Source organism: Gymnogyps californianus, chromosome 15 (genome assembly GCF_018139145.2).
Source record: "Gymnogyps californianus isolate 813 chromosome 15, ASM1813914v2, whole genome shotgun sequence".
Lineage (NCBI taxonomy): Eukaryota > Metazoa > Chordata > Aves > Accipitriformes > Cathartidae > Gymnogyps > Gymnogyps californianus.
Window position 1 is genome coordinate 1,248,532 of NC_059485.1, and position 21,288 is coordinate 1,269,819.

The 21,288-nt window shown below is 51.6% G+C and overlaps 1 protein-coding gene across 2 annotated transcripts in view; it reads right to left on the reverse strand.

Moving 5' to 3' along the window:
* PRKCB (protein kinase C beta) overlaps nt 1-21,288 on the reverse strand; it is a 134,095-nt gene that overhangs the window by 37,013 nt on the left and 75,794 nt on the right. For both annotated transcript variants that reach the window (XM_050905958.1, XM_050905957.1), the window contains exons 6-9: nt 13,067-13,223; nt 12,546-12,680; nt 10,122-10,218; nt 4,103-4,249 (exon numbers count right to left, since the gene is read on the reverse strand). In XM_050905958.1, coding sequence (XP_050761915.1) covers nt 4,103-4,249; nt 10,122-10,218; nt 12,546-12,680; nt 13,067-13,223 — 536 coding nt within the window. The remainder of the gene's footprint in view (nt 1-4,102; nt 4,250-10,121; nt 10,219-12,545; nt 12,681-13,066; nt 13,224-21,288) is intronic.

Here is a 21,288-nt window from a genome sequence, read left to right on the forward strand (position 1 = left end):
GGCCGGGGGTGGCAGCAGGAGCCCCCTTCAGAAGCAGAGAGTGCAGTGCCAGGCAGGGCTTCGAAAGCATCCTGGTGCTTCTCCAGACATTTTCCTTGGAGACTCTCAGGGGAGAGAGTGCTGCTGGTGGTAATGGAGCGTGTTTGGGGATAAACACCCCAGGAGACCTCCCTGGGGGTACACACAGATCAAATACAAAGGTAAAACCAGCTGCTGGAGAATGGGAATCAGCCATAGTAAATAACTCTGCAGGGGAGCTGAACTCTGCAGGGCGATGGGAGCCTGTCCTGCACAGGAGGAAACCCCAGAGCGAGCAGTGGGTGCCACCGAGATGTCAGTGTGCAATTCCCACCCGACCGGGGATGTGGCTACCACCACCCCAGCACGCTCAGTCTCTGCAGCGCAGCGAGAGGCAGAGGTTGGCTGGTGTACCACATTAAATGTGAAAAACTGCTCTAGGGCTTATATGGACTGTAAATGTTTCATGCAGTAGCTTCCCAATGACATGGCAATCCTGAGCCACAGCTGAGCCAACCAGCCCTGCTTTACTGAAATGTAAAAGGCAAAAGGACTTCGCAGCTGCCTAAAAATCAGCTGCACGAGACCCACAGCGAAGAGGCCAAGCGCGAGAGCGTGTGTCTGGGTGAGTGCAGAGGGATGCTGAAAACCACACGTTACTACATTTCTCTCACACATCTGGGCTGGCAGAGCGAGCAGCTCCAGAAGTGCACATTGGGATTAATGCAGTTCAGGATGCTGTAATCACTGTGAATTTGCATATGCAGAAGAGATTGCAGGCTCTGGTCTATGGCCAATCGAGAAAATACCTTCTGCATCCTGAGTGACAGGCACGAAGGCTGCACAGGCATTAGAAGACCTGGCCTGTTCTCCAAAAGCAGGAGACAGGGCTGCTCGCAGCCTGTGGAGCTTATGTGACCGTCTCCGACGCCGTCTTGCTCTGACCCTGCCCGCAGCAGCTCGGCGGTGCGGTGCCAGCGCGACAGCTTGCTGCGCGGAGCCACAGCCCATCCAGCTACGCAGAGCAGCCTGCTCCGAGCTCGGTGCTCTCGGTGCGCCAGGGGCCGGCTCAAAGCTGGCTCCAGCACGCTGGCATCGCAGTTCCTATGGTGACTGCAGCACGGGTACAGCTAAGATCTCAGGAGAAGGACAGCCACCGACAAGCGGGCTTCAGCAACGGCTGATAATGACAAAGAAAAAGATTGGGACCCACTGCACCGTAAATACGAAAAGATTCAAACAAGCGAATGCACCCGGCGCAGTTTGATAACGCCCTAAACAGAGCTGTGGACAAGAGGCATGTTGGTGAAGGAGGGAGCGTGCACCCAAACCCCACCACGTGCCCAGGGGCCAGAGCACAACTCTGTGAGTCGGAGACCGAGTCCCTGCCTGAGTGCGCCGGCTGACTGCCACGTTTCATACCAAGAGAGGAGAGGAAAGCATTTTACAGCTTGAAGATTATCACAGGACATGAAAATTGTCTCCCATTGCACTCTAATCCATAACTGCAGAGGCAAAAGAATCAGCCCTGCTCAGAAAAACACCATAAAACCCTCAGAAAAGATTGACAGCTTGATAGCATGACAGATTGATTAGCTGCAAAAATATGAGCAAGCCACATAATTTAACTTTCCTCTATTTATATTACGGTAAAGCAAACCCAGGGTGGGCTGTGCCAAGTGCTGCCGCCTTCAGTCAGGAATATCTCCCTTCCCCTCACCAGCCCAGCCGAGGACTGCCACCAGTTACAGCTCCCGGGGGCCCCGACGGGCCCCGTGGCTGGGGCGGGCAGCAGTGGGGCTCAGCCCAAGAAGACCCAGGACCACCAAGGAGCACGGAGGGTCGCCCTGCATCCTGGGGCTGAACACGCCGAGCCAGGACCACGCACACCCGAGCCCCTGCCCCTGAGCTATTTTCCAAACCAGAGCAATTTTCCACCCCCTAAACCTTGATGCCTGGCTCTACGGGGACCTCCATCTGCCAGCTCACTCTCTGGAAAGTAGACTGCATTCTCTTTTAATTTTTTTTTTTTTTTGGTGCAGAAAAAGCTGATATTTAACTTGATTTATTCCTGTAATATAGAGTATTTGTTTGGGAATGCTCCAGCATAATAACTGGAGATATTGTGATGCTGAGTGTAGAGAAAGGAAGTTTATTACACTCCACCAAGGCCAACACATAGGTACTCCTCACCCTGGACAGCCGTAGCGGTGGAGAGAGAAAAATACGAAGCAGTAAATCTGAGCTACTGATGCCAAAGGGTTAATAAGCTTATGCCTGAGACAAAGACTCACTAAAACAGTGTGATTACACTCAAAGAGCTCTCACAGCCTGCTGGAACTGCAGCAGCAGCAGCAGGGACTGGGAGGAGGGAGGCTGGCAGCACACAGCCAAGCACGGGAGCAGGCGGTGCCAGCCCTGGAGAAGGACGCTGCTGCCACGGACACGACCGGCTGCTCGGCACGCCAAGGGCTGGGAACCTGCCGGGAGCTGAGACAGGGGAGCCGGGCTCCTCTCCCCACCAGCCAAGCACCAGCATGGCACGGATCTGTGCACCTCTGCCCGGCTCCTTCCGAAACATCTGGCATCTCCGTGTAAGTGCAAACCAAGCAGGTAGCGAAGCATCCTCTGCAGCAAGGCCCTGCAGCCGGGCACCCTCCGCCGTGCCGGCTCGGTGTCCCCGTGCCGGGGGGACGGCCAGCAGGATGCCGGGGAGGCAGGAGGGGAGCCGCGGGGGAGCGCTCCCCAGCGAGGCGCAGGCACACGTGAGGGTGAGGCTGCATCTAACCGTAGAAACCAACGTGCTGTTTTAATAAGCGCTAATTAGCATATTTATAACATTCTGTTGCAGGGAACAGTTTCTGTCACACATTCCCTTACATAAGCCACGATGCCAACTGAAGAGTTTGCTAATGTTTCTCAAATTAAAAGAAAGAAGGGGGGAAAAACCACAACTACAGAGTTTCCAGATGCCAGGCATAGACTTTAAAAGGGATTAGGTGTTGGGAGGGAGAGAAAAGGGGGAAAAAGCGACGTGGAAACAGGGATATGTATATACTACTGAGTGAGAGCAGCATGGGCACAACGCACGGGGCTTTCCTGCTCCCCCAGGCTGCCAACCTGCAGCAAAGGTGTAAAACGCAGAGTAACAGCAGCCTCCTCCCCGGCAGCATCGCTGGCAGGGGAACTGCAGGCTGATGCTCTGCATGCTGGGGACCATCAGGAACTCCCCATCCTCCTCCTGTCACAGATGTTTCAGTGGCTCTCTAAGCCCTCCACCTCCAGAAAGGGAGCAAACACCCGTCTAGAGAGGCTGGGACCTCCCCGAGCTCAAACGCCAGCAGCGAAAGGCTGGGGGAGGGAACGGGGACCAGCTCTGAAAGGGGGGTTCACCCCTTGTGCTCAGCAGGCGATGGGTGAGCATCGCTCCCCTGGCATTCCCTCCTTACCTCCGCTGCCCACCCAAGAGATGTGCCCAAAGGCAGAGCAATATTCCCTGCAATTAAGGCAATTCACTAATCAGAGCGGTGTCGGGCTATTCATCACACCAGTAAACACCATGCTGCACAGCAACAGCAGCCCACCTTCCTGCCTGCTCCGGGCTGTGACGCCCAAGCAGCCACCCGAGGACTGGAATTTTTAATGGAAATCATGACAAAGTTGGCAAGACCCCAAGAAAAATGAAGGCTCCAAGTCACATAATTATTAGAAGAATGAAATTCTGTTACCACTCATAACCGGTCCAGAAAGTTAATTAAAATGTTCACATATATTTGTAATTATTAGAGAAAAAAATGGCCAAATCAAAAAGGAGCTTTAAAGACACAGCACACACCCTGCTTCCCAAAAGAGACCATCTGATTTTTGTGATGGTCTGATCAGACATCTCAGGTCTTCATCACTGTGACACAGCAGTCACACAGTCCAGAAGGGAGCCAACAAACTGGGCTCCCATTACCGTGACACCAGTGCTCCCAGGCAGAGCAAGGACAGATCACGCTGGAGGAGCCACATGGCCGCAGCTCAGAAATACTACAAACGCGTGTTAAATACAGAAAGTGCAAAGGTGCACGTTGTACCACACCTTCCCAAAGCTTCCTTTTCCCAGCACCATCAGGAAATTGAAATCCGAAAGTTTCATCCGATCTCTGCTCCCGTTGTTGTCGAATTTAGAAATGGCATTTGTTGTCTTCTCATCCGCAGCCTTGGACCCTGTTCCAATCTTGGCTCTCTGCAAAGATGGACATGGAACGGGGAGAAAAGAGAAGAAATTACTGAAAACAGTGTGGAGAAAGGTCATTATAAAACCAGCGAGTGCTCCTGAAATCCCACGTTAATCAGCTCTCTTCCACGTCAAACGCTACCCTGAGCTACAGGAACCTTTTCCATAAGCATGACAGGGACAGCACCAAGAAGGGCACTAGGGAAGTTATCAGCCCCAACACATTGCACTGTTCGGCTGGTCCCCAGTTAATCTCTGCAAGAGCAACTGGGAACTGCATCTGCCCATTACCCCATTATCCCTCTCCCCGCAGCCAGCAGGACACGGCACCCTGCGTGCCCGGGGAGCTACCCCGTAACATGCTCTAGATCATCCAAAGAACAGAACAGAGGCTTAAATAAGCTTTTTTTTTCCCCTCAAAACTGGCTTCTGCCTCTCACCTCACCAGAAAAGGACAGGTGAATATAAATATATTAAGGTAAAATATAGGACTTTTTATCCAGCCCCACCTCCGTTACTATCTGATATTGAAGAGAATTGCACTCCCGTGCCAGTTCAGGCTGAACGTAGGAAGCTACAAATCCATTTTGAACAAACCAGAATAGAAAGCACTCCTCCTGCATCCCCAAGCAATCGCGCGAGCTGCTGCAATCACAATTGCTTATTAAGGAGCCTCACAAAACCCCCACATTTTTAAACACAAAAATCTCATCAGTGGCTCGGCACCTCCTCATTGGTCCAGGGGCCATCTAATTTGCTGAACCACAGTTTGTAAAAGCTATCTCACAATTTATCCAGTTTTAATTTTTAGAAATATGCGACAGTGTAAGGCTTGCACTGAGCTCAGTCTAGCATGAAATTCCATTAACCCGATTCCAGCAGTTCAATTTGGCTGCTGCTCGCAGCTCCTCCAGATAGGAGCTTCACAAGTAATCTCCAAGCCTTTGCCGCTGCTAATTGGTTCTTGCAAGGTTCTCCGTGCTGTAAAATTCTCCATTCAAGGTCACCTGCAGCACCTACAAACATCTGAAAAACTCCTGCACTGAAAACTAAAGGAATGGTCTCCAGGATGTGCAAACATCGTAAGTGCTAACGCAGCTCTGCCCCAGGGAGGGGGCTGAAATCATCCGACAGCCACCGGTACCTGCTGCTGCCGCGAGCGGAGCCACACACGTGGCACGCCTGCTTTCCAACGGGAAAAAGTGCATACATTGAAAAGGAAATAAAGTCACCTCTCCCGAAGTACAAGGGGTTTTCCTCATTGTAATCTTTAGGCTTTTGCAACGTCCCCAAAAGAAGGGGATACCCGGCCAGAGCATTTTTACTTCAAGTCAGCTCAGGAGACAAACAGCAGCTCTGGCACCGACTGAAAGCTGCTCACTGAACCTGGCCAAAGAGGGATCCAAACGCGGGCAACTGAACAAGAGCAGCCTCTGCGTCTCCACAAAGCCAGCCCTGTGCTGTGCAACTTTGCCTTCAGCAATCCTCACCCCATTGTATTTCAAAGCTATCTCCAAAAGAAAGGTATACTTATCAGCAGGCAAAATAGTCGTATTCTGTGAAAGCTTCCTAAATACTCTCATACAGCTGAAAAACAATCTTGTCAGATCAGATTTGACACTAAATTAACCTCTGTGAAAACAAGCTGTAATAAAATTCAAGGGCAATATTACATTTCCATCAAATGACACCCAAAAGCACACCTCTGTTTCAGAGGAGCCCACATTCTCCCGCATGTCTGCAGCCTGGCAGCCCTGGGGTTGGCCACGGGACTCACTGAAACACTGACCAAAGCAGGGGGAGGCTTTCAGTCCTGAGCAGAGTGGAAAAGAGCAACACAGAGAGGGGAGAAGGAAGAGGATTTGCATTTGCTTCATCCCAGCAAACTGGCCAGCTTCAGGCACAGCATTACCAGCAGCGCCAGCAGACACCCGGGCAAGCACCCGGCACCCAAGCAAGAGAGCGACTGCAGGTCCCTCCTGTCGCCTACAGCTGCTCCCGAGTCTGTGTTTGAAGAGGGGCTGCTTCACTCACAGTCAGTCTTGCACTTGACCTGAATTTGCAGCACCACGGTACGTTCACAGGAGACAAGATGAGGATATAAACACAACGCGACTTCCCTGATAAAACAGGCTCAGCATGTAGCTTGGCCAAGAGGGGGAAAAGTCTTTCCAGAAAAGAGCCCAAAAAAAAGAGTCGGGGAGATGTAAAGATCATCATGCCCACGTGAAGTGCCTTGCTTTTGCTATCGAGTGTCTCTAATGTCCATCTCTAAATGAGTACAAAAGTCTTTTAACCTGTTTTTAATACACCCCTGATGCTCACACAATCTCAAGACCTCTTCAAGGTTTACAACTGAAGCGTGCCAAATATTGCTCACAAAATTTTTTAAAAAAAGCACTTGACCTTCGTTATCCAACTCCATTTGTCATAGTTAATTTACTACATCTGAATTTATGCAATAGCAGCTGACGTTCACATCTATCAAGCTGTCCCAGCAAGCGGCTGATAAAGACTGAGCGGAATTGGCAGGGGATGTAGCGCAAGGCTTCACGCTGTGCTTTTGTCTCAGGACGCTTTCTTGTCAAGCCCAGGACAGGCCCGCTGCAGACAAAAGGCTGCAGGAAGCGCAGCAGCAGGCCATCGGCCAAGAACAGCACCGCAGGCTGCCAGAAAGGGGCATCGCTCCAGCCGGCAGCTCTGCGAGCATCCGTACGTCTTCTGCGTCGTCCAGGCTGACACCTCAGTCCTCTCGGCTGGGGTGCTTTTGCAATGTTAAGTCCACTCAAAATATAAGCCTGTCATACGCGTCTCAACTTTGTCCTATTGATTCGCGCTGCCCAGGAACAGGCAGGATCAAGCAGCACTAATGCAGATCCATTGAGGGATTCTTTTTAGTTCTTATCGTCTGAAAGGCCGTGACAGCACCCTGGCTGCTGCATCCCAACCAGGCTCCCGTGCACTCCTCGCCCCTCGGGATGCCAGCACAAGCCATCCCTCAGCTGGCCAGGGATTCCTTTCCTTGTAACACTGACTTGCTCACAAAGGAAGATGCAATAGGGGAAGACACAGCAAGGTCAGGGTACAGATGTGCTCTGGTAGAGTGAAATCTCACCTCTGGACAATGTATTTTCTGATCTGTAGACAACTCATCATCTGACTTCCAACACACATACCGTTTTAACGCCACTGCAACATCACGAAATGCCACAGAAGCAGGTAGGTAGTTCTTTATAGAGCTAACAACCACTGGTTGTATGCCAACTGCTGTATTAGAACTGTCTTATTTTCTTGGATATTCAGGAAAGTTATATATAAATGAGATAAACGTGAGATTAAAAAAAGAAAGGAGAAAAAGGAACTAACTCTCCAGTCCTGTGCTACAATTATGGAGTTCACACTGACAACCATAAGGGCAACTATTTTATTCTATGTATGGCTCATTGCACATAAGTCTCCAGATGTATCACATTCTTTCTTAGGGTTCTGGAAAGACTTTAGCTATACCGAAAAATGGCAAAGACCTGTTAATTCAGTAATGTCTGGATCAATCATTCAGCAAGATCTTCCATGGCTTATTGAGTAGCAAATAGACATTTCTCCTTGAAGCCTCTTGGGGAGTTGGACCCAAGCATCACTGAAATCTTTCAGAGACTTGCATGGAAATCTCACCAGCCTCAGTTCACCTCTGCGCAGATCCTTGGTGCCGCCAGTGCAAAGCCTTGATGCTCTCGGATGCTGACAGCAGCTTAGCTGGGCCAGCTCCTCGGGGAAGCCGAGGTGTGATAAGGCTCTGCAGAGCCTTTCTGGCTCCCTGAAATCCCATATCCACATCTGCTCAGGAAAGCCCATCACTTTTATGTCCTTTGCTTTTCACGGGCACCAGGAGCGCTCTCCCCGAGTGACTGCTCTGCGCTTCCACCTGCATGGGCCAGAGCCAGCAGCAACACCGAGCCCTCACACCCCGCTGCTCCCTTTGAGCGCTCTGGCCGGTGCTGCTGGCCTTCCCCTCAAACTCAGGGGCTCGCTTCAGACAAGGCACTGTCACTCATCTGACCTTCACTGTCACTCGGCCATATCAATTAGCCCATAGTTCAATTAGCATAGACTCCTCTCTTGGTTCATCAGGTTACCCCACTATCCCTATACTAGAGCAGTGCTACACACTGGGAAGGATGGATTACTTAGGTTATTGAAAACTAAATCACTGGCTCGTACGTAAGCTCGTACATAGCGTTCCAGGCTTACACCTCCAGCAGCCCCAGCAGCGTTCCTGTCGGTAGCACCTCGGTGCAAAGCGCGTCAGGGATCGCTGATACCACGTGCCAGCTCACCCAACCATCACCCTCTTAAAAACCCAGCCCGGTCTCAGTGCACAAGTCAGGGTACAGAGGCTGCCATGACATTTAACAGCTAAGAAAGGGTTTCTTTCTGAGATTAGCTCCAAATCCAATTATATTAATATCTTAATTTATCTTAGTTAATTATATTAATTCATAATCAGCAGCATGACAGAAAAAACAGATGAACAAATCCTATTATACGGCACCTCAGAACGAGGGTAGAACTGCTGTACCAACAACACATGCACGTGCTGCCATCAGAGCACGGTTACATCAGGTCATCCTGGGACACCCAGGATCTTCATCCCTCTTTAATTGGAATAAAGTGTTGGAAACACATTAACTGAAGTATCTCCTCTTCTAGCTATGCTATACTCATTTTGGCAAACACAAATTGTGAATTATGTAACCCTAAGAGAAAGACAGGCATCGTCTGAAACAACACAAATGAAAGGGGGATGTTTGCTATGCTGCTTCCTTTGCAGCAAGAAGAAACGACTTCTTAGAAATGACGGCATTTCAGACTCCTTCCTACCCGCAGGAAGCGGAGACACTGGATCAAGCACGCTCTTAGTGGAGCACAAGGCGCCAAGCAAGCATTACACAAAACTCTGCATTGTGCAATGTTCTCTGTTGTATTTTCAACCTGATATACGTGCCAAAGAATCATTTTCATATCTCTCATCTCCTCATCCACCAAAAACAACTGTTCCCTTCCCCAGCTAATCCACTGCCTGCTTCTACTGCACACAAAGTCAGATACACACGTGCACAGGGAGGCCACTGTACTTTCAGATTGGAAGAGAGTATTCCAGAAGGGTGAGATGGATGGCTCATTCTGTGTGTTACAATTAAAAACCATTCTGTCAATCCCATCAGAAAATTGCATGTGAATGAGCCCTACACTTCCAGTTCCTGGTGTATCTGAATCCTTTTGCCTTAACTTGCTCTTCTGCAAATCTCTACAAAATGATGCCCTTTGGCTCATCTGTCCCAGCTCCCCATCGTTCCTCAGACCGCTGTGTGCCTCGTGCCGGAGGAGCTGCGCAGCTGCAGTGATCCAAGGAGTGACCAGGTCCCTGCTTGAAGCACCCGCCGTCTTCTCCGGTCTCCCTTGCCCTGGAAGCACGAGCCTGGTGTGGTGACATGACCCAGCGCTGCACCAGCGAGGCAGGAACCACTTGCGGATGCATCACAAACTTCCCATTCCCATACGGTCCTTGTTCATTATTTAACATAGCCATACCGTTGCTGGAAAGCTTCAAATCTTCAGAGTGACTTTTTTTTGCTAAATGTAACTGAACAACTTACCTTCTGGAAACACCACTCAAAGCTCGTGCCCCGGGGCCAGGCATGCCACAGAGAGCCTCGGGAAGGACCAGCCAAGGGCACAGGTCCCCAGCAGTGGGTGCAAAGCAGGGAGAGGGAAGAGTGATGGGCCATACCCTGCTCCACGCTCCCAGGGAAAGCCCCTTGCCAAGGAAATGGCAGGGAGGCAGCGAGGAAAACCCCTGAGTTCCCAAGAAAAATCAATTCACCTCAAATTTCTGCCTCAGTTCCTCGTTTCCTTCTTCTCCTTCAGGAGGCACCGGGACGTTGAAATACTCCCCCTCCTCCTGGCTCAGCAGCTTAAACCTGGAGGGACACAGTGAGAACGTGAGGTCAGGATGGCAGGCAGGACTGCAGGCAGGCAGGACCACACCTCCCGCTCCCAGCACAGCTCTGCCTCCACTATACCGGCATCCAGGTGACCCTTCCCTGAGGTTAGAAGATCCCCCAAACCTCACACCCCCAAACCATCCCACTCAGCATGCTCCCAGACACGCACTCCAGTGGAGGGTTGTTTCTGGGGTCCCTTGCTGTACTGGGGACCCCAGCCACCACAACCCAGAAAGCACATCCACTACCCGCTGCGGCAGACACCACAAAGCACTGATGCCTCTTCCAAAACACAAGCCTGACAAAAAACCCACAGGAAAAGCACATGTTTCTTGTGATGGCCACGGGCACACGCGTGGGCAAGCTCCTTCCCCATCAGCTGCCCCAGGTGCCAAGGCAGGCCGGGCTCCACGGGGAGAGCACGCAGAGCCTGCCGGTGCCGGGCTGGCGCTGACAACCCTGAGCACAAAGCCAAGATGCTCACCAAAAAAAGGAAAAAAGTTTAAGCGGCAATTATCAGAAATCATGGAAATGTCATTCAGATCTGAGGCGTTTCACACAGCCGCAGGCAAAGCTTTGGCTCCATCGGCGAACCCTCCCGGCAGCCGGAGGATGGTTATCAGCCGGGTGTTATCTACAGAGACTGCACTGAATGAACAAAGCACTGTTCGCATAATATAGGGACAGATTCTTCCTTTGAGCTTGTTTTCTCCATTAACTGCAGTTGTTTAGGTATGAAATATACATCAGAGCTCCTTCTAGAGTTTATTCTAGCCAAATGCTGTGACAAGGAAAATTACCTATATCTCCACTTACATGATTTTTAAGAGGCTGGGAAAATGATCAGACTTTGGGCTGCGTCAGAAGCCGGCAGCGCACCAACCCCAGCCGACACACACACATCATTACAGGTGACGGGAAATTTGGGGCAAAGTGACAGTTTTCTTCTGTTTTCCAGAAGAGAAGCGTGTCTCAAACAGGGTCTGGTCTGTGGCCAGCGAGGCTCACAGGCTGAGCCCTGCCACATGCCACCCGTGCGATAACACGGCCCCACGATGGGTCGGTTTTCCCTGGGGGAACAGCACACGCTGCCTGCCTTACTGCGGGCTCCCGCCGGGCAGGACGAGGCTGACGGCGGCAGGGAGCATCCCCAGCTCTGCCCCCCAAGCCCCAGCTGTGCCAGGGCAGGCAGTGGGTGCCCCGCATGGTGCCAGCCCTCCAGCCCACCTCCCTGCGCAAGAGATGCATGACCCGGTGCTGTGCGGGCAGGCTAGCCTGCCTGCTAATTCCTCCTCCTCTCCGTTCTCTACTTTAAGTGAGACACGTACAGCTTCCACGGTAGAAAAGACAGAGTCCGGGGTGTTTGCTCAACTCACGGAATGCAAATTAATAGCATGTAGGTTTTGGTTTCCAAAAGACATATAATATCTATTTTCAATTATTACACTTGACATGGAAAGGTAACACAGCTCTCAGGCATCAGTGGCTGAGGAAAAAAAAAAAGGGAAATAAGGCAGCATGTGTCCTGCTGGGGGAGATAAAATGGAAATGAAGAGACCCATTCAGTGCGGGTGTTACGGACCCACTGTGTTCATCTTTCATATGGTAACGAGTGAGGGTAATTACACACTTTGGTAGCATTCCTCCTTTTATTGAACAGTGCCCCTCAGCACCGGTTCTGCTAGTCTGCGTGCTACAAAACGGCTGCCCTCACCACAAATGCAATTCAAAGCGTGTCCCCCCACCCCTTCACCCGCTCACAGCCTTGCTCTCCTGCACACCTGATGAAGCCATGTTGCCTCTCCAGTACAGAAACTAAGGGAACTCAACCAGAAAATGCTGGGAAACGCTTGCTCGGCAAATGCTTGCCAGGCGATGCTGTCCCCTCCTGAAGCCTAGGTAGGGAGAGCCCGCAGGGAGCACCGGCCCTCCTGGCTGGGAACGCCAGGCAGAGCAGCCCCACGTCTGTGTGTGCCTGTGGCAGGGAAAAGCCCCCCGAGCAACCCTGATAGGGGCAGGAGGACACAGAGGAGGTGACGCAAAGCCAGCCCACGCAGGGCACTCAGACGCTGTCCTGGCACCTCTGGGTGTCCCGTGGGACAGCCCACAGCCCACCACAGCACCAGCGAGTCTCACCAGTCTGAGAGGTGGAGCGGCACCTTACACGGGAGCCAGAACAACTGGTGGTCCTTGAACAGAAGGATGCTGATAAAGTACGATGGGCTGCCACATCTTCCATTGTGTACAAAAAGATCAGGACTGCTTTTCGCCCATAGTATTTTTAAAACAATTGCAACTCTTACCAGCCATCGACTCCCGACTTCTGCAGCTCAGAAATCCCGAAGGACAAGGAGCCCATGAAATCATTCCTGCTGGTCAGATCCCAGTCCCAAATCTCCACAGACAACCGCCTGTCTTTGTCCGCCTCTTTCAGTTGGCTGGAAGAGAGGAAAGAAAAAGGGATGGTTTTATTCTGGAAGCCATTGCTACACCACCATGCCCCTTGGCGCTCCTTAAGAACATGGATGCAAAATGAAGGGATGGTCTTCAATGACCCTTCAGCTCTCTAATATTTAATTTCCCGGCCGCATCTGTTTCAAACAGAGAATGCAGAGCTCCTGCCACGAAACGCTCGGCTTTGATCAGGGGTCGGGGCAGAGGTTTGAGCGTTTCTGGGTCACACTTACAGGACCGAAAAGAATTATTTCTCAGTTGAATCAGCTTAATGTCTCTGAATAATTAAATCAGAGCAAATACAGTCACATTAATTCTTAGGGGTAAGAAAAATTAGTTTACAAAGTTTAAACATTTTTCTTGTACTTACAATTTAAATGTCTCATTCCACTCAGGATTCAGAGAGCACTTGATAGTTTTGGTCTTCTGTTTGCTTTCGTTTTTGGGGTCAGGGATTAGTTTAAGCTTCACGTAGGGATCTGACAAGCCATTAGGATCCATAGGAACTAAGTTTTTAGCATCTCTTACTGGGGGAAGAGAAAAAGGATTAAATTCAGTATTCAAACTATAAAAATACCCAACAATTGACAACTTCCCTGTGTGCCAAAAGTAAGTGTGAAAATAGTGATTAAAAACAGAATTAAAACTGAATACGTGCAGACACAGACATTACATGAGAAATGACATACAGTTATCAATGCAAAGCAAATACAGCTCTAATGGACAAGGGAGGCTGGAGGATCAACTCCAGAGATTATTTTCACTTTCTGACAGGATGATTTGTTGTTTGCTCTCAGTTTTAAACAGTTTAAAGCTGCTTTGTTTCCTCTTGCACTTTACTAAGGAGAATTGCGCTGATTTGCATCTTTCTTTTGGGAGAAGTGGGAGCACAGGGACGGTGCTTCCCACGGAGAGTGGAAATAGCAACGAAACAGCCACGAACAGGGGAGAGCAGGCACCAGAAAGCACCAGCACAGCAGCCAGATCCAGCGCCGAGCTCTCCTTCTGGGTCCCCTCGGGCCGTGGCCCCGAGGGACCAGGGGCGATGCCCACAGGGATGCGGCTCCGGGAGCCGGAGTGTCTCCTCAGGGAGCAGGAGCAGAACAAGGAGCAGAAGAGGGGAGAGCAAACCTGCGGGCGACCTCGACTGCTTGTAATTGGATTGCAGCTTTGACAAACTAAATAGAATCAGGCTGATCTAAGTCTCCTTCCCCAGATTAAGTCAAAAAGGGTCTGTCTTCTGGGAGAAGGGTCTTATCTTCCCTCCAGCCTGAGCACAGATATCAGAGATGGAAAGTCTGATGGGACATGATGGAGCACAGCTGTAACCAGGGGGAAAGCTACTTGCAAGAAAGTCCAGAGCAGAAACTCCCCTCCCCTGCACTGCAGCCAGCAGACACAGCTCCAATGGGTGCTTTCGCAGGCTCTCCCACCCAAACCACCCAGGCCTGAGCAGGCAGCACTGCCCGAGCAGCGCTGGGGGCTTCCCTCCTGCCGAAGCATTGCGGTTACGGAGCCCCCAGCCCCTCCTCGGCAGCCAGCACGGTGCCCGCTGGCAGACCCTCGGCACGGCACGCCGCCACCTCCCCAGGTCCAGCGCACACCTCGGGGATCAGGCATGGAGGGTCGTGCCCTGTCAGGAACAGGGAACTCGGCGCTGCCTGAAATCCCACCGGATCACACCAGCAGCTCTGCTGTCAGGTTCACCAGGGGCACAGCTTCACCCCATACCCCGCATAATCCCGAGGAGCAGAGGACTCCAGCTGCATGTACAGTGCTGCAGGACATTAGAAGATACTTTCAGAGAGTCAGCAAGAGTAAAAACAATTGCTCAGTTCCCAAATCACCAGTAAGGCATTTCTGATGCAAGGTTAGGAGCCAAATAGTTTTGAAAAGCAAATTAATGCTCCAAAATCTGCAATCTACTGCTGTCCTCCTGAAGCATCACCCAATTTCCAGCTCCATGGAATAAAACTTGTAGCCAAAATTCAAATCTGCATTTATAAATTAGCTCATTTATCAAACGTGACACTCTTGACAGCAGCTCACGAGACAGAGAGAGGCAAGCCTGCCGGGAATCGCCTGCTGCCCAATTACAGGTGCCCGGGCAGCCCTATCGATTCGGCAGCACTAGATATTCTTCAGACTCCTGAGACGAGGCAGCCACGGGAGCCAGAGCCGCCTCCTGCCCTTCTGGCAGGAGGGGAAGGAATGACTTCATTACTGACAGCCCCAGAAGCAGCAATACGCAGTGACCTTGCCGCAGATGCCGTCATGCCCAGGACAGGTCGGATCTCTTTGCTGGGAGGTTGAGGCCCGCCGGCGGCCGGTGGGGTCAGGGGTGCGGATGCAGCAGCTGCTCGGCATCGGCGCTTAGAAAGAGCAAGAAGCAGCTTTGCTGTCTGGAAGAGGGGGAGGACACGTGGCGAGGCTCTGGTCCGTGGGGCACTCCCCTCCCACAAGTTGTTCAAGCAGCAGCAACCCCGTTTTCCCAGCAAGGATGAATGAACATCCTGCTGGGACCCGGGGACTCTGTGCATGGCACCGCTCCAAAATCTGCCATCGTCCCCCGGGAGGGTGCTGAGCGGGGTTGGGGACACCGGAGCATCCTAAAAGCACTTGTGGGAAGATGCCCAAGGAGGAGGATTCACCCTTCCTGCACCGGAGAGGACCGAGGCTCAGAATTTCTTTAAAAAGACAACACGTATCTCTGGAGGACAGTAAAATATCAGACCCGAGCGGCTTCCAAGCGTCTCCAGTTATTGCCAATTCGTTATGTATTGCACAGGCTGCTCTCCGAGTTAGGGCCAGCTTTGCACCGAGCCATCCCTCCATGGACCCTGTGCGGGCAGAAATCCCCAGCAGTGCCAGGGTGGTGAAGCAACAGCACCCGACGTGCATCACCCGCTCTGCAACGACCTCATCCACATAACGAACCTGCACAGCGCCGCATCTTGGGAGAGCAGCCCAACAGTCGCACCTTCTTCCGCCTGTAACTGCTTGCTGTAACACAAGCAGCGTGACTTCATTTCTATAATGTCCTGACAATTATTTCCATGTGCCATTTAATAAATGAATCACTTTTTTTTAAAGTTTGGACATAAATACCAGCTCTATACTTCAGAGGATGCACAGTGGTTATTCTGTGGCTTAATTTGGACTCTCAGTCAAAATCTTCTACGGAAAGCTTTGTACCATCCAAGCAGAAAGGCTTGCAATCTGCTGTGTGGAATCCTTAAGTAATGAGTTTAATTTCGAAGGGCCTCGCCAAGGCTCTGCACTGATACAGCCAGAATACCTTCCTCTCCCTCACCCCTTATCAGAGAAGAACAACACATATTTTCTCATCACCGTTATAAGCTTTTATCCGTGCCTTTTTGATAGGAAAAAAGGCAATCTTTATAACCACTTTCTCAAATTATAAAACACAAAATTGTATTAGAGACAAGTCCCACAATCGGTCCTGCCAAGGCACTACCCGACTGGCAATGAGCCCGCAGGGGAAGCAGTCTTCATAGGGCTTGTAAATAAACAGCAGGAATTGCTTTTGCTGTTTGCCAACGTGGGAAGTGCCTCGTATGGGGAGCCCGGCGCTCCTGTACCCCTGCCCCCCAGCCCAGAGCCCCGCCAGACATCCCCCCGTCCCCTACCCTTTGCACAGCTCCATCCTTAACTCCCCGGTCGGTCCGACCGCAGCCTTCACAACCACCCCGCTCCTCTGCAAGCTCCTGCCTTCACCCGAGCGCGGGGGACCGGGGCTCCCTGCCTGCACCCCCCTGCGCTGCCATGGCACGGTGAATGATGCTCCCAAGTGCCCTGCTGAACCAGGGCCTCTTAACACCCTCCTCCTGCAACTCTGCTGAGCTTTTACTACCTTTTATTACCTTCCTGACTTTAAAATTACTATGAAAACATGTTTTCAATGACTCTGACCATCTGCAGCACATGGAGATGTGAGAGCCTTGGCGGAACATCTCATGTCCATGTCAAAAGCAGACAGCCCACTGCCACTCGCTATCATGCAGGACCACTTAAACCAGGGGTGTTGCAGTACTGGGCACTGAACGGCACCCGCCCCAGCCCAGGTCCTGCACCAAGCATCTGGGGCGGGCATGGTCCACACTGGTGACCGTCACTCTTCATCTGCCCTGGGGGGTCAGCAGAAATCCCCGGGGACTCCTCAGCCCCCGACACAGATGGCAACAGCCACTGCGTGAGCAGCAGAACTAACCCAAGAGCTGTAAGAAGCCGCTCGCTCTCGGGACTCAAACCGGACCGTGTCCCCTTACAGAGAGAAGACGCAAAATTATGTCACACTGAATCGGCGCTCTGACTTTGCTTCATGTTTCACCGTCCGAACGGCCAGCATAATGTCCTCTGGAGACAAATGAATAAGCCTTCGTCATTTATCAGGCCATTGTTCACTTCTTTAAGGAACAGGAAAAGTAATTCCTGACCCTCACAGTCAATCAGTTTATGCTCTGAAGCATGAGATTTGATTACCTCGTGTCATTATCTCAGCATGCAGACCTAAAAAATTTCATTAATGGGAATAATTTTATCTATTCATTTAAAAAACCCAAAATGCTTCTGCTTGACCTTAAGTAACTTTCTGACTTTTCAAGCAGAAATCAACAATTACGTGAAAGAAAAATAAAAACCTCAAGAAGTGTAGTAGTGATACCTCGCGTCGGGAGAAATGTGCTCCTCTCCAACCGTTTATGGCATTTCTTTGACAGTTAGATTTGATGTGAAATAGTTTTACATCTGTCATATTCTGACAGTTTTGTGCATCATTAAGAAGTAGTAACATCAGTATTAATAGTGATGAGTAAGAATATTACGATCCCATTTAAAGCAGCCAGCCTTAAATCACTTTGGGTACCAAGCCCAGCTACGGCTGAGGAGAAGCCGCCCTGGTTTCAGGCTACGGTCAGGAAGGGGCATCGGTAAATCTTGGACTTCACTGGATCTGGGGGGGATCTGGGGCGGGGGCAGTGCTGGCAGTGCCCACATCCTCCTCCGCACACTGCGGGTGCCTGCGCACGCTCGTGCTCAGAGGGGACACGTGGGTGTGCACACGGGTGTGCAAGCGAGCACTTGGCGCAGGCTGCGGCTCCGCTGACGGCTCGGCAGCACCCGGCACGCTCCTTCCCGCGCGCCCACGGCACCACGGGCGCGGGGAGCATCACTGCACTGCCAACGGCCGGGATGCTCTCACTGCTGCGCACTGGGACTGGCCCAGGCACGTCGGACAAGTAACTCTGATTTTACACCAATTCCTTCCTCCTCTCCCCCTCCGGATGCATTTGCAGAACATGCTGCCTGTGACCCAGCGCCCCGTGGAAGCCTCAGCACACCAAGACCAGCACCACAGCTCCGCAGCACCGGCTGCTCGGCCAAGGCTCTGCAGGGGCAGTGAGGATGCTCGGGGGGATTTCTGTGAGGAAAAGCCTCGCCCCTGCCTGGGAGGCACTGCAGGGAGTGTAGTGCTGGCCTGGGGACACCGCTTCATTGCCATGGGAAGGAGATGTCACCCCCTCCGCCTTGTAGGGCCAGGGCAGGTTGAATGATATTTGAATAATTTATTCTGCAAAATTTGCAGTAGTTTCCAAATAAATTATTCAGACAACATCTTTTAATTACTCGGCCAACCGTAACTGCAGGAACAGGCTTGGGAAGAGACATTTATTTCAGACACTCACGTCTTCAATGGAAAACATGGGGAGAAATATCACTGTAATGAATGCCCAAAGCAGGAGGGAACACAGCCTTTTCAGGCAGCTTGTTCTGGCCATGGAGGTCACAGCCAGAAGCTCACAGCAGCTGCGAGAGCACTTCCTCCAGCTCCAGCAAGAGCTGTACCCTGGAGAATTGGGCCAGGCAGCTCTGGAGCGGCCAAACGCTGCAGGATCGGGGAGGGATGCAGTGCTCGGGGGTGCATCACGTCCCCCTCCCGGTGATGGGGAGGACTCCTGCAGGTCTCCACCAGGAAAGCCCCCTTGGAAGCCGCTTCACCGCGAGTCCCCCCGCCGCGTGGCATGGTCCTGCTGAGCTCTGCTGCCGGCTAAAGAGGTGGCAGGCACGAGAGGACGGTTTCTGACTCTCTGCTCCCAGGACTGTGTTTCACCTGGGGTAAAACCAGCCCCACATCAAGCAAAAGGGGCTGGTGCTCCATCAGCAGCTCCCCGGGGAAGGCAGGGGCTGATGCAGACCACAGCCCAGCTCCAGGTCTGCTCCCCACCTCCGGGGTGGTTCCAAAGGGATGTCGCTCCCCTGCGCCCCAGAGCAGCCCACCCTGTCCCAAAGGGCCGTGCTGGCCTCACACCTGGGGGCACGGGAGATGCTGCGCAACCCTACACGGAAGGGCTGCAGCCGGCCCCATCATCTGCCTGGGGTCGTGTGTCTGTTGGCGGCTGGTACCCAGGTTTCCATGGGAAGGCAAGATTAATACGCTGGATAAATAAAGACCAGAAAGTTCTTTGCTAAATATGCAGTGCCATATGGGGGTTCACTTTCATGTTTTTTAAAAAAAAAAAAAAAGCCTACAACAAAACCCACTCCTACCCCGCTCTTAAAGACAGCTTACACTGGCTGCCAAATCCGTTACCTTCATCTCTGAGTAAGCAAGGCCATTACAACATATTCAGTGCAGATAGTTCTGCTTCCCATTGCCCACCAAAGAAAAAAACCCTTCTGAAAGCCCTGCTCACTGCAAGGAGAGGTCAGAGCTCAACCACCTCATCCCAGCCCAACCACCTCACCATGGCCTTGGCCAGCAAAACGCAGTGCCGTGCCAGTGGTACCCCCTATTTCACACCTCTTGGACAGGATTTTGGAGGGGGAAGGCTCTCGGGCTGACCTGCAGCACTGGTCTTCCTCCCTCCAGCAGCATGCACCAGCCCTGGCTGGGAGCAGCCACATTCCAGTGAGCACCCGGCGTTCAGATTAACACCCTCGTGCGTTAAAACATTTAATTAATGCTCTGCAGAAGAATATATTTGCACATGCAATAGAAAAGGCACAGGACTCATTATGGCTGCATCTTCCTGGGCCGGTGATTATTAATTAACGCATTTCCAGCTCGTTTATCTAATCACAGCATAATTGGTTTCAGTTTTGGTCAGCGTTTTACTTCATCAGCTCGGTAAATAGCAAGGCTCCGGTCCCGGCAGCCTCTGCCAACGCTGCAGGCGCAACAGGGGTATTGGCTGTAACCCCGAGCTGGTGCCGCGCTCCAGTGGGTCCTAACGGGGGTCTCAGCTTCACAGAGCCACCAGGGACGTCGGCACCTTGCCGGGACTCCCAAGAGAGAAGAGGGAACCCAACATCTTCCCCACGCTCCAGCAGCCCTTGCACAAGGACAGGGCACACTCCACTTTCACAAGCACGCAGGTCAAAGTCACCTAAACATGCTGAATAGTCTCCATCTCCCATATATATCCCTGAATTTGCAGCATTAACCTATCACGTTTTTTCTGCCTTTTAGTCCCTGTAGACCACCGCTTCCCTAAGTGACAAACTGCCCAACCCTCAGCTTGGGGCAGGGAGCTCCCCACCAGCACACGACGGGGCTGCAACTCCCGCCCGAACAGAGCGACAGGAAGAACCAGCTCTCGGCCACAGGAGAGGAGCAATGCACAGAGTCCTCCATGCAACTTAACTGTCTGACCATCTTGGAGAAGCAATAGATTTAATGGACTCCAAGCCCAGCCTTCATATTCCCTCGCTCCTCCGTTTCCCAAACTCAAATATTCACATCTCTTAATACAACAGGCTCAGAATAATCTGCATTGGGAAGCTTTTCTATTACAGAAGCAAAAACGTGCAACGCCTTGATGACATTTTAATTTGCTACAATTTCCCACTTTATTCAGCAGTCTTTTCCCGCTAATAAGATACTTGATCAAAGCCCAGACCAGAACACAGACTGTGAATATACATTTGCTCTTGTCCAACATCAGCCAAACGATGCCCTGCCACACTGCACCACACCTGCCTCCCGCACGAGGCGGTTCAGAGACACACACCCCACGTCAGTCCCACTCCGCAGCACCCCGACACCACCTCTCAGCCAGACCTCACGCACTGGCGAGTGCGGATGTGCCGTCCCATGTGCTGGGATTGCCGTTACGTTCACAAGTCTCTTTTTTCTTGTTTCCTTCAGAAGAAATGGTGTGTTACTGTTGGCTCCAGGGTCAGGGGAGAGCGGCATCATCCTGACTGCATTGCTGCCCTTGGAGCTGGCAGGATCTGACTTGCAGACACAGACAAACCGACACCGACCGGCTCCAGGGAATCCTCTCTTTACATTTAAGGCAAAGCCAAGAGTTGTAACAATGTCGGAGCAGGGAATAATAGCGACAAGTATCTGCAGACTCACTAGGTGTAAAGGACCAGATTCCCTGAGTGACTGGGGTAAAAACTGCCCAATTAAGCATCTTTAAGTAGCATCTGAAGGGAATTAACTTGCTTTGGCAATTTGACACATCTCAGAGCACTGCTAGGTACCCAAATTTTGTTTACCAGGCCCAAAAGATGACTTCACTTTTGTCAAGCACCTCAAGCTAAATAACCCAGCCCACGCTACCT